The sequence below is a fragment of the Megachile rotundata genome, chromosome 13, assembly GCF_050947335.1.
Source record: "Megachile rotundata isolate GNS110a chromosome 13, iyMegRotu1, whole genome shotgun sequence".
Lineage (NCBI taxonomy): Eukaryota > Metazoa > Arthropoda > Insecta > Hymenoptera > Megachilidae > Megachile > Megachile rotundata.
The window spans coordinates 4772360-4785969 of record NC_134995.1 but is presented as its reverse complement, the minus strand read 5'-3'; the positions used below and the strand labels follow the sequence as shown (position 1 = coordinate 4785969).

At 25.8% G+C, this 13610-nt stretch overlaps 2 protein-coding genes across 4 annotated transcripts; one reads left to right on the top strand and one right to left on the bottom strand.

Moving 5' to 3' along the window:
• The first annotated feature begins 145 nt into the window (after positions 1-145).
• Positions 146-7022, top strand: LOC100881783 (metaxin-1). Of its 3 annotated transcripts, XR_001095245.2 has the most exons (6): positions 146-487; positions 1535-1785; positions 1861-2026; positions 2284-2661; positions 6446-6547; positions 6754-7022. XR_001095245.2 is itself a non-coding variant. In XM_076538679.1 (5 exons), exons 1-5 carry the CDS (start codon positions 410-412, stop codon positions 5653-5655), a joined length of 879 nt encoding a protein of 292 aa, XP_076394794.1. In that variant the 5' UTR covers positions 147-409; the 3' UTR covers positions 5656-5913. The 3 variants fall into 3 exon arrangements, 2 of the variants coding, with proteins under 2 accessions (XP_076394794.1, XP_003701385.1); XM_076538679.1 differs by lacking the exons at positions 6446-6547; positions 6754-7022 and adding an exon at positions 5650-5913 and having other exon boundaries at positions 147-487; XM_003701337.3 differs by lacking the exon at positions 6446-6547 and having other exon boundaries at positions 151-487.
• Vps45 (vacuolar protein sorting 45) lies at positions 6859-12202 on the bottom strand. Its single transcript, XM_003701334.3, has 8 exons — positions 11914-12202; positions 10461-10659; positions 8925-9074; positions 8239-8618; positions 7896-8168; positions 7661-7825; positions 7353-7582; positions 6859-7232 (listed from the first exon to the last, which is right to left on the bottom strand). The coding sequence occupies exons 1-8, from the start codon at positions 12004-12006 to the stop codon at positions 7034-7036; spliced, it is 1689 nt and encodes a 562-aa protein (XP_003701382.1). The 5' UTR covers positions 12007-12202; the 3' UTR covers positions 6859-7033.
• Positions 12203-13610: the final 1408 nt, after the last annotated feature.

Below are 13610 nucleotides of genomic sequence, written 5' to 3'. Positions count from 1 at the left end.
ACTCATAAATAGTCCTGAAATTTAAATGAAATAAATAATAATTTGATTTTCGTGTAACAAATTATCGATATATAAAATAAATCGACTTCAAATAATCGAAAATTATTTGTATTTTAAATACACTATAAAATTATTTGAAGAGGCAATATGTATTAAAACAAGCGAATAAAACTGTTATTTTCATCGATAGTTAAATAATTGATTAATCAATAATAGTCAACTTTGCTTATAAAAAATATTATTTAATTCCATCAATATATATTGGAAATATCGATGTATATATAAGTCTTATATCCGGTGAAACAGTAAAAAGGATCTGTTTGTTTACTATACAGTGAAAAGCAGCACGTGGAATTCATGTTTAACTTGTAAAATAAATAAGTGATCGTTTGTTTAAATTTGTAATAAAATGGAGCAATTTGAATTAAGTATATGGAAAGGTGATTGGGGTTTACCATCAATAGACCCAGAATGTTTACAAGTTTTGGTATGTACTTTGAATACAGGTTATGAGTAGAAGTAGGCTTAATGTAGAATAGTCGTTCGATGCTACTTTGTAGAAGCAATAATATTTGGATTTATGGAATATTTATTATGTGTAAACTGTTAATTGTCATTTCTTTAACTATATGGTCATTAAATTAAGAAAATTTGTGTAATTGAAGTGTGCAATAAAAGTATAATGTTAAACTAACATTATGACTTAAATATTTGTATCCTAAATTTTAAAATAACTTTATTGATCACATCTTTTTACATTTTTTATGTGAAGAATATAGTGATAAGTGAAATAGTTAAAGTGATACATAGTTTTTTAGCATCTAAATAATAAAAATAGTTTTTTTACATGTACTTAATGTTATACATGCGCTATTTGTCTGTCGAAAATGTCAAAACAGATCTAATTTATTCCTAGTTTAATCAACATTTTTGGTCCTACCTGAGATTTCAGGTAGCGATGAATTGTACAATATATTTTAATATTTTATATAAAATATTGTTGTAATATATTGTATAGTATATTGTTCAATAAAATAATAATATATATCGATTGATCTGAAGTCACGTTTAACCCATTCTTAAACAAGTTAACAGTTTAAAGATGTTGATAGAAGAACTATAATTTTTTGTCTTCTTTGTAAAACTTGTATGTTTGTCTTCATATTATCTTATACAATGAAAGGTAATTAAGTGCATTGTGTAGTATAATATGTTTTTACATGCTGTAGCAAGAAGATCTATGGCAAATCATAAATAGATTCAATAAAAAAATTTTTCAACTGATCTATGCAAAGACAAAACTTTGTTTAATTTATAAACAATGTACCATCTATTTTATTTACATATATGCACCATATACTATTTATTTACATATTTTTTATCTGTTGCTTTTGCATTCCTATCATAATTTGTCTAATAGATAAGTTAAAAAGAAAGGAATAAAAAACATAAACATACATTTTTAGGATATAATATTAAGACATACTTTGCAAATATTGAATATAGAAAATAATATTTATTAATTTTTCTTTAGGTTTATGCTAAATTTAGTAATATAGCTTTAAAAATAAATAAGTCTAGTAATTTATTCAAAACACCCAATGGCCGATTACCTGTATTAAAAAGTAATAACATTACGTTAGATAAAGTTAAAGATATAATAGGCTATCTTAGAGAAAACCATTATAACACAGAATACACATTAAAGCGAAAAGAATGTGCAAAAATACTAGCCTATGATGTAATGTTGAAACAAAAATTATTTCCAGCATTACAATTTATTTGGTATGTACAGGTCCCAATTATAATATCAGAATTTATTGTATGTATCTTAAATATTTGGAATATTAATATCTTTAGGTGGGTAGATCAAAGAAATCTAAATGAATTAATAAGGCCATGGTACTGTAAAGCAATTCCTTTCCCATTCAATTTTTATTACCCATCAAAATTTGAACAAGAAGCTCGCTCAATGTTTGAAGCTTTGTATGCCAGAGAAGATGATATGGCTGCCATAGAATATAAGGTAATGATATGCAACAATGTTATAATGATTATATGGATTATTGTTGTAATCTATATAATCTAAATAACTAATATAATATGTATACCTTTTGTAAAATGAAAATGGATATTTACGAATAATCAGTAAAATATGTAAATTCATATCAGTATACCATTTAATTAATTATAGCATATTATATTAAGAATCTGATAATTATACAAGTATTAAAATATATTGGGTATATAAGAAGCTTCAATAATTATAAACCTACACAACAGGTATATTCTGAAGCACGAAAATGTTTAACAATGTTGTCTGAAAGTCTTGGAGATTCAAACTATTTTTTTGGTTCTGAACCTACTGAACTAGATGCCATTGTGTATTCTTACTTGGCACCATTACTTAAAGTTCCTTTACCTAATCCAGCTTTACAAAATCATTTAAAGGACTGCAAAAATTTAGTAAGCTTCATAGCACGTATATCGGAAAGATGTTTCAGCCACGACTGTCAAGAATATAAAGCCAAAGAAACAGCAGAAAGTATGGGAAATTATTCAGAAGGTGAATTCCCTCATAAAAGAAGAAATCAAATCCTTGCTGGACTTTTTACAGTTTTGGCAATGACATCTTATGTACTTTCAACTGGAATAATAAAGGTAATTTTTTTTATATAAAACAGTTAATACTTAGATAATAGTAATCCATAATAATTTCATGCACATATATTTGTAATTATATTTTCAATTTATTATAAATTATAAGTAAATTAAAGTCAAAGATAAGTATCAGGACAATTATGTAAAGCAATATGTTACATTATTACTCAATAAGTGTAGCATATTCTTTGAAATATTTAACACTTTCAATCCTGTATAAATAGTATTACTATAATGTACATATGTTACAGTGAAACACCGAAATCTGGAGAATGTCGATTTTCACTAGTGAATGTCAACATTCGCATAATCACTTGGTGTATGTCTAAAATATTTGCTAAATACCCTTATTTCTAACTTACACCGGTAAATGTCGACATTCACCATACACTAATGGTGAATGTTGAACATGTCGGAGATTTATAATTTCTTCCCCGTAATTTAGTCGCTATAAAACGTTACAAGGGTGACGTAACTTTTTCGCCTCTCTTTCTGAGAGGAGTGACCAAGAATTTCAAACACACAGTACATTCTATATGAGAAAATAATAGTAATAAAAAAATTACTTAATTATGTGATTCAAATCTTATTTATTGCAACAACTTAAACTATTATGACACTTTAAAATGCACAAGAGTCCCTTGTTTTTACAAAACTGCATTTATTTGTGGAACATTTCCTTTTGCAATAACAGCATATATAGCCTTGCCCTCTGCTTCTCGAATTCTCATCTATGGAAAGTAACTTTTCTTTACGAATTACTAACTGATTACGTGTGTAAAGCTGTTTGAAGGTACCATTTTTATTTGCCAGTTTATAAAAGTCAGAGTCTTCTATTCTAACAACAACCGCTAACACATTTCGGCTATCTGTACGACCATGGTCGACATCAGGGACTTGTATTCGTGCAGCATCACAAATTTGAGCAGGAGGAAATTATTTTTGTGAGGTTCGTAACATTTTTGTTGCTTGCAGTAGAAGATTTTCTTTTGCGGCCGCTCGTTTTATAGAAATTAACTCGTGTTTTTCAGTCAGATCTTGATATGAAGACATTGTAGATTGCAGATCCTCTTCAATATTTTTCTCTGGAATATGGTATTCAGTATGACCACCGCTCAAATTTTTCTCAGAAGTATTAACAGTATTTTCAAGATGTTCTTCAGTTTCAAAAGTATTGGCAATTTCTTCAAGTTGTTCTTCGGTTTCAATATTTGTGATTTGTTCGCTAGGCAAAAAAGATGATGCTATGCCTCTTTTTGCTTTAACGCCAAACATGGCTTCATAAGGACTTTGGCGTATTCCTTCGTGGTATGTAGTATTCTTGGCAAATTGAACAAAGGGTAAACCATCTGACCATTTATTTGAATTGTTATCATTCATCCATGCAGTTAGCATATTCTGTATATCCTGAATGGCCCTTTCAATTGAGCCTTGTGTTTGACTGTAACAAGGCTTTCCATTAATTATCTTAATATCTTTCCACATAGCGCATATTTTGGATATGACTTGATTACTGAATTCTCTATCATTATTTGATTGCAATATTGCTGGTGCACCAAATGTTAGAAATATTGACAGAACGTGATGTGCTACTTCTTCAGCTCTTTTAGTTTTCAAAGGTCGTAGCTGGACAAACTTAGTTAAATGATCTTGATACACCATTATGAACTTATATTCGCCATCTCTGTTTGACTGCAGATCTATCAGATCAACTTGACATCTTGAGTTTAATTCAGAACTGACCATTGGTTTCACAACACCTTTCTTAGGTGCACTGTGTTTCATTTGACACTGTTTGCATAAATTTAAATACAACATTACAACTTCATATGTAATATTTTTGTATTTAACTTGCAACTCTTTAAGCATACGTGTTCTTCCTCCATGGCCTATTCTGGTGTGAGTTTCATGTAGTATACTGAACAATTCTTCATTGGTAACATAATACTGTATATTCGTTTCCCCTGGTTTTAATGGTACAATTAACTTCTCTTCATCCTTAATTTTTAAAACGTCAAAACGTTTTAATCGTCTGTAATCCAAAGGTGTGTTGCACTTAGTTTTAGCAGAAACCACTTCAGAAAGTATTTTAGAGTACTTTTCTTGAGAAAAATAAAAACAATTGTCTTCTCGTTTACCCGCAATTAATGCATTTAACTTTTCAAGAAAAAGATCACGATTTACTGCAGTATCCATTTAGTATAAATTACGGTATCGGAAAATAAAATTAAGAAAACGTTGCTGGCATCATCAAAGCTTGCATAAAACTGACAAAGCTGACTGACTCCCAACAGAATACAGAATTTGGCGGGAGAGAGCCAGTCGCCTCTTTGTTGGCTCCTCTCTTTTGGACCTTCACCAGAGCATATATGTGATAGTCGACATACACCAGTGAGGGTCCGAATGTATGTGCAAGAATGTAATCAAATATTCGATCTTTCACCGACGTATTTGGTATGTGTTCACATTCACCGGTGAAAGTCGACATTCTCCAATTTCAGTCTTTCACGGTAACACATAATGTACAGTTGAAGTTTGAACCTATAAGAACCGTTACTAAATACATAATATGCTATGATATACAGAATATTCTGTAAGTAATGCAAATAGGTTAACAGGCAGAGTAGCATCTGTTCATTATCAAATCTAATTGCTAAGACAATTTAAAAGTTTAATTGTTTTTAAAACATGAGAAGTATTAATGATGAACTCAGGCAGAAGAATAAATTTAAATGCTACGAATTTATATTTACAACCATATTATATTTTGATGAGAACCTCATAAAAAAAGATTTCGAAATGAAATTTTATAAACAGAATGCAGGGATTGGTCTTCAACAATAGGAGATTAACTTCATTATATTTCAGACACACAATTCTAATATTTAGTTATCTTCCAGTCATTACAAAATAATATTGAAAATGGGGTTGAAAGTGTTATAACATTACCCAATTAATTAGTTAGTCAAATTTAATATCTTAAAACAGGCATGACCAATTGGTGATTCATGAGCCAAAGTCGGTTGTTATCGCTATTTTCACTTCAATGAACCGTCCACAACCCTTACCATTTCTACTTCTGAGGGTGTTGCCCTTGTTGCTGTCCTATCAATGTCCTTGAAAATCAATAGAAGAATGATTATAAGAAAATTATTTTCATTGTTACATATACCCATTGAAATAATGTAATTTTGTCCAGAATTTTTTCCTAAAACAATAAATAAAGCAAATATTTGGCTTTATTCAAATGAACCATCTTGTATATACTACATATATTCCAACTTTAGAAATTTTATTAGCTGGTAAATAACAGATGATAATTTACCGCAAATCCGATCGAGTACTTGAGAATATTATATTTACATAATGTTAATTTTATCAAATAAATTGAATTAGTACTATAAAAGGTTTGCAAACTATATTGATATACTAAGTTTTATATTATTATAGAAACTATGCTTTCGGTTTAATTTTTTCTTATTACATCATACAATATTTTATATTTTATAAATAAGATTTTAATCTTTTATATATTAGATATAATTGTATAAATACATAAAATACTATTGATAAAAATTGATTTTAATATTACAAGAAGTTGCATATACATAATACAATCTTGCAATAATGTTACATCTAGTACAGAATTTTACTTTTTATTTTAAATGATAAGAAATCAAGTTTATATTTAAAATTAAAAAGCAATTTATATGAAGTATGTTTAAATACTGAAAATTGGAAACATTAGAAATAATAATATCATTTGTTATGTAAATGTTTTTAGAAATGGAAGCTGGCGGGAATTCGTTTAAAAAAAATAATTAGTTAGAATTCAGGGTTTTCTCTGTATTTATGGCCTTTTATTTAAAATAAGAAGAAATTGTGTGTACGTAAAATAAAATAGCATTTTAATAAACAGCAATTTTTTTAACTTAATTATGTATTAAAAATTAACAAAAATATAATGTATTCTAGAAATATTCTCTTAAGTAAATGTATATATTTATGTAGTGCTTTAGTTATAATCACATAATATTAATATTTACAATACATATTTGCATTAATATTAAAAATGTCATTTATGATTTGAAGGTATCAATAAAGGAGGATGAAATTACGGATTTACGTACAAAAGATATAATTGACGATGAATAACATAATTCGGGAAACATAAAGTCAGTTCATTGAAAAGATTAGTTTTAAAGATAAGATTGATATAATTTTTATTTTTTCTTATTACTACAGTTCTTTCTTTCAAGTTGTTATCAGCAAAATGTAATTATTATCAAAGAATATAATTATGTAATGATTAATTATAATCACAAAATTGTATAAATAAATATGTTAACCAAAAATATGTACATTTAGCGTTTTATTTGTTATTATTTTTGTATTTTGACAGTATACCCGCTGTAGCTTGTTGAATTTCCTCTAGGAAACTTGTGGAATTGTGAATAGTAGTACCACCTAAAATAATTTTTATCCCTGAATTTTGTTTATTTAAATTATAAACAGTTAAACTTTCTTCATAAGTAGTTCCTCCAATCATAAAAACAATGATATCTTGTGGCCTGAAATATACATAATTATTATCAATATGTATCATTATGTAAACGTTACATTTATTACTAAATATGTTTACGTGAACAAAAATTTTTATTTCAGATATTTATTAAGAATATAAAATGTACCTTTTGGATACCATTGTATTTCCAAGATACGGAAACGTCTGTAAGCTTAATCTTCCTTTTATTAAATCTTCAAGTGTTTCATTTAATAAAGGTGTGTGTTGAGTATATATATTATCTACACCATTTAAACCTTTGAATAATTTTTTGGTAATTTTAGCTACTGCTTCACGGTCGAATAAATTACTTTGTCTTGCATTAATTCCACTATATTCTAATATGTTATACACGAGCTGAAATGATATGTTGAAGTTATTAATTTCGAAAATGTTATTAAATCCTTAATTACAATTGCATTAATTCTAACGTACCTTGATATATTTCTCTGAAATTCCTTTGTTTTTTAATAAATTCAATAAACCGTTAATATCATTATTTGCATATTTCTCATAGTGAAGCGCGTAAAGCATTACCAATCTCACGCTATCAATTTCACGTATTTGTTGACTATTAATAAGTTCTTTTATCTTTTGCAGCTGTGATAGGAATAATAAAAGTGTAGTTAGATGTTATAAGCAGCTAATAACAGAATATGTTAAATTATACCTGCAGAGAATGATCATTCTGACAACTAAGCTCTTGTTCCAATTCTGATACTCTTAATAAATTATGTTTTTCTACAAGGGAAGAAAGTTCTCCGACTACTGTTACATGTTTTGATACAGTTCCGGAAAGTTTCTTAAACAATGGATAAGTTTCAACAAAATTTTTCATGTCGGCTATACTTTCGACTTTTTGGTGTTTTTTAGCTTTCTTTTGAAATTCATCCATCAATTCTTTTATTGTTTGTCCAATTTCACCAAAGTTGAGATATAAATTCTATCAAAATCACTTGCTTTAGTTTAAAAAAGCACATACAATTATTTAGTGAAATGCAGTATAATCTTACATTTGCATAAAATTCGTCATGTTCTGCGCTAAGAACAACTTCCTTCAGTTCCTTTGAAATACCTTTCACATGTGACAAATTAACACGGTTATTATTAATAGTTAATAATTCATGCACCATTGCTTGATAAGTCCATTGATTCAATAAGGGTGTAACAGGATCATCTCTTCTGTCGAGTATAAGTAAAATCGGACTCGAATCCTGTCTAAACTCAAATGAACTTGATTCCTTACTCAGTACTTCCCGTATTTTTTCTGCTAATCTTTTTGCCATTTCAGAACTGCATTGATATCGTATGTAGGGACATCTTTTAATTGATAATAGAACAGAAATTATGCCTAAAACGGTTCTGTGCAAATGCACTGGATTCCATAATAAACCTTCATGAAAAAAAAAATAAAAAATAGAAGTACTAATACATTTATTAAATATTTTCGATTTTTTAATACGTAATAATAATAATATATATCAATAAAATTATCAAGTTAAAAATGATTTAAAGTGGAAATACGTTATCTTAATGAATTATACAAATAAAGTATTTCTATTTAATAACTTGTTAAAAGAATCAATTTCAATACAACAAGGATACTTCGTTTAGATTTCTATTAAAAATTTACTAGTATAGACTTAAGATTGATTTTTCAGTTTTTTAGAAAATTTTCCTATCATAGAAAATGCATTACCTTGTGAACATCCATTTATGCCAAGTGAAAATAAATGTGGACTAATAGCTAAATAATCAGCATAATATTCATGGACTTCTCTCACGACTTCTTGTTCATCACTTTCAGCCAAGAGTTTAACATCAGCTTTTGCGATAATATTACTGAAATCTAAAAAGTGATGTTATATTTTGCTGAATGGCATATTAACACTTTGTTATTATTAACACTTTACAGTTTTATGATATTTATCTGCAAATATTAATAAAGATAATGCATCAAATTTAATTCTAGTTAAAAGAAAACAAGGAAAATAAAAAATATGAAAATAATTCAAAATAAATTTATTGAACACACAATACAACATCATACAAAATCAGTATCTTTATAATTAAATAAAATTAGTACATTTATTAGTGTTATATGTATATATCAATATGTATGTATTATCATACTTACAGGTATTATAGCTTTCAACAAATAACTTTTATATTTCAGTCTTTGACTCAGATCTAGCTTTTATATTTTCACTATATTTATATTACATTATTATAGCCTTTTCACTTATGCATTTTCTATGTTATATTAAATTAACATGTTAAAAATTGTCAGTCTTTGTCATAAATTCCATAACTCTGTATTTTAGTAATTTGATCCAAATTTGGAACATTATGCATTAATAGTTTAAAAACTCAATTCAACAAGTACCAGTTTATAAAATAATTGTGCAAATACTTTAGGCCATAGCAGATAAATTGTGGTCACAAAAGTTAAAAATTATTTTTTTAAATAACTACTATTTGTAAGTTGTTTATCGTTATTTACAATATAACATTGAAATTCACCTCTTTGTTAAGAAGAGTTATTTTGCTTTATGTAGAGATAAGGACAAGTATAATATTTTTAAATATTAAAGTCAAAATTAGATATCATTTCTATTATTAATATTATATTATTTTTCAGTTTTTAATGTTGTGAATTAACAAAAATGGAATTGAATGTCAGTTGGAACTTTTGATGGTTACTTACTGAAAATTATTTGTCCAAATTCATAAATCAGTTATAACTGTTTCCATCTTCATATGGAAGAAAATTCATAATATTACTGCATTGCAATACCTATTTAACTGTAAGTATCCAATATTTAAACGAGTGAAATAAATAGTAAATTCAAATAAAGGGGAATAGCATATACACTAACTACATATGTTGTTTTTACATTCAAATGAATGAATTATCATTTATAATTTTTGGAAACATTATCCTTTTATGTAAGTGTTAACTACTTGAATACATACAATAAAAGAAATATGATCAATATATTATATTCAATATGATCAAAAAAAAAATGAAAATAATTATTGTATATTATTGCTTTATATGGTATACAATTTATGAACTGTAAAGTGTTAATTCTTTTATTACAGCTATCAATAGGAATATTTTAGAAATATATATAAATTGCAACTTATATATTCATTATAAATAAATTCCCTATTTTATCTTAAAATATTTTAATAGTGAACATAAAAATAAAAATTCATTAAGATTACTTACAAATATAATAGGTGCCATATTTAGGACATCGTAATTCATTACAAAGGATCTCAATATTTTCTTTGGTTGGCCTTATGAAAACTATACATTTTAAATGCTTTAAACCTTCATTACGTGTATTTGTGTCAATTCTTTCAAATAGATAAACTTCCTTCATAAATATTTCTGATTGGCTGTACAATAAACTTACTATACTTGTCTGAAATTACACAAATTTTTACAAAATTGTTTTATATATATTTGTACAAGTGCATAATGAATAGATTTACCATTATATCTAGATAATTCCTTGAAGCAAAATAATTTTGTTAAACACTTCATTTAATGTAATATTTGTTATAATTATTTAGTAATAATCTACATAGTGAAAAATTCATAGCTTAGTAAGTACTATAAATAAGTACTTAATAGGTACTATAAACAATGAAATATATATTTAAGTGTTTGAAAGATAAAAAGAATATTATGAACTATTTAATGATAATATGTTCAATTATTTTCAGTTGGAATTTTACATTTGTAATCAGTATAACAAACAAATTTTAGTTTCCTAATTTGTACAATGTAGACTTTTTACACCATTATATAACTACAATCTTTTTAATATTTGTTGTTATTTATTATTATTATCTCTTGTCTGTTACTTATAATTAATTATGCCAATACATGAATGTAGATTATGAGAACTCTTTTTAACGTTTCCTGACTTTTGAGGAAATTATGTTAACAACTTTAATGTCTTTTATTAGTCTTGTATACTTTTTCATTGCTGAATTAGAAAAATATTCATTATAATTATATATTTTTCTCATCGAAGTAGAATGGAATATATTTCATGTATTTATATTTTAAGAAATTCTGTTACATTTTTATCATGTTCTTTGAATGTATAATGGTTTTCATTTACTTTCGTAAACATGTGAATATAAAATATTTTTTTGTATGAAATTACAAAAAGAAATCAAAAGCAAAAGTGTTATAAAACTTCCATGTACTAAATAAAGCAAATACCATTATTATAGACAAGTTTCATTTGATTTTTTTAATATAATGATATCATACTTAATACTCGAGATCTGTTTTTAATAAATAAAGCATTAAACAAAATAGTATTAAATGAGGTCATCTTAGCACAAGATAAATAGGGACAAGGAAACATCCAATTAAGAATATGAAAGATTTACTTTAGTTTCTAGATATTTTTATATTAGCTTATAAATATACATAATATACATATATACAAAACATCTTATTTGAAAAAGAACAATGTTAATCAAATCAGATAGTGTTAAACAGTGTCTTACTGAATTTAATGTTAAAAAAATATATATATGTAAATGTTTGTGTGCAAAATGTGATGAATATCTTATAACCTTGTAATTATGAGCACTTAAGTTTAATTGTTTTGGATATTAATAAATAGGAAATGTTATTTAAACAGAATTTTATTTACCGTTTGTTTATCCATTAAAAGAACTTTCATACCAGGTCCACTTTCCTCTGTCATTCGTGTAATGTAAAACTTCAAAGCAACTGTCAAATTCATTTTTGAGTGTAATTTTCCAAATTTAGTATAATTACTAATTACATATTATAAATCCTATGCAGTGTATACATTTAGCTAGTAAAGCTTCATAAAATTCAAAAATCAATTCATGTAAATACATGAACACAATTAACAAGTGTAAACATTAAATTTAAGATGTCAGTGAACTATATATTATCAGACATTTTACATCACCATTACCAACAGTTTTAGAAATTTGCATGGTAACATTGAAACTACAGAACTTCAGACAGTAAATAAAGAGAATTGATTGGTTGAGTACATTTTTTTCGACTTTACAATTTTATCAAACTTCTATTTAATAATGTAATGTTAATAAAGATTTATAAACATAAATACTATGTAAATTAAAAATAGAGCATTACTATATATATATCTATATATATATAACAATTATATTTCAGGATTTAGGAATCTTTTTAATTTTAGTTCTTTTTTTCATAATATATGGAGGATGTGCCAAGGCCATTTTCATCTTCTATTATTCTTCTAATATAAATACGTATATGATAGATATGAATTATGATGTTTGGTGAAGTCTGTAAGATTTAATTCTAACTAATCAAATGTATACATTACAATGTTCACAAGATACACAATTTGCATATATTTGTTAAATCAATAATGTGGAAGTAAAAATACATAACCTAACAATAAAGATTCATGATACATATTTGAATGAACAGGTAAACATAGATTTATTTTAATATTTATATTATGTATTTTGTTTTTATATATTATCTTAGTACATGAAGTAAATATTTTTGTATTTTTTAATAATTTTGTAGTGATGTGTATAAGAATTATATAAAGAATAGTAATTATTATATTATCGTGATATGTATTAAAAATTAAACAATTTTAAAATATACTGTTTATGACATGCTATCATGTATTAAATTAAAGTATTTGTAGATGTATAATACGTATAAAAATAAAATAATGTATGTAAGCATAGAAAAGATTAAAATAAATGAATAAATTTAAAAAAGTAATTTATTAATTTAAGTATATAGGATTTCTTAATTGATACTTATAACTTTTTCCTTTTTTTTATAATATTTAGTGCATGATATTTTCAAATATAAATCATTAAAGGAGAGGATCATGTAACATGCCATATAATACAAGATGAAATGAAATATTAGTTCCAAAAAGGTAAAAAATAGGTTCTCGTCTAAACAACAAATAAGGTATTAATTAATGTAAACAGAAGAGAAATATAAAAGGTAAGAGGAGTAGAGAGGAGAAAAACAAAAATAATCAGAAGAAAATAATGAGTTGAAAGAAAAGAATTTAAAAAAAAAGCGATTCTGAAGGATAAGTTTGTGAATGAAAAATATAAAATAGTAAGAAAAAATACGTAATAGAACATTCCAAAAATAAATCTAACAGGAATGATTACAGGGCTAATAAAAGAATTCTAAGGATCCACAGAAAATCTAGTCTTTACTATGCTAAGTTTCCTATGCTTTAAACCAAACAATCACCAGAAAATTAATCTAAGATATGTAGCTAAGGACAAATGTAAAGACAGTAATGCAGTATTAAATGAGAAAATTGTATCTTTTCATGTTTTCAGA

Coding starts and splice junctions, on each gene's coding strand:
- Vps45 (XM_003701334.3), bottom strand. CDS start 12,006: ATGAATTTGACAGTTGCTTTGAAGTTTTACATTACACGAATGACAGAG. Junction 10,660..11,913: donor TTTTAATGGATAAACAAACG/GTAAATAAAATT, acceptor GTGTAATTTCAG/ACAAGTATAGTAAGTTTATT. Junction 9,075..10,460: donor ATATGGCACCTATTATATTT/GTAAGTAATCTT, acceptor ATCACTTTTTAG/ATTTCAGTAATATTATCGCA.
- LOC100881783 (XM_003701337.3), top strand. CDS start 410: ATGGAGCAATTTGAATTAAGTATATGGAAAGGTGATTGGGGTTTACCA. Junction 1,786..1,860: donor CCAGCATTACAATTTATTTG/GTATGTACAGGT, acceptor TAATATCTTTAG/GTGGGTAGATCAAAGAAATC. Junction 2,027..2,283: donor TGGCTGCCATAGAATATAAG/GTAATGATATGC, acceptor CCTACACAACAG/GTATATTCTGAAGCACGAAA.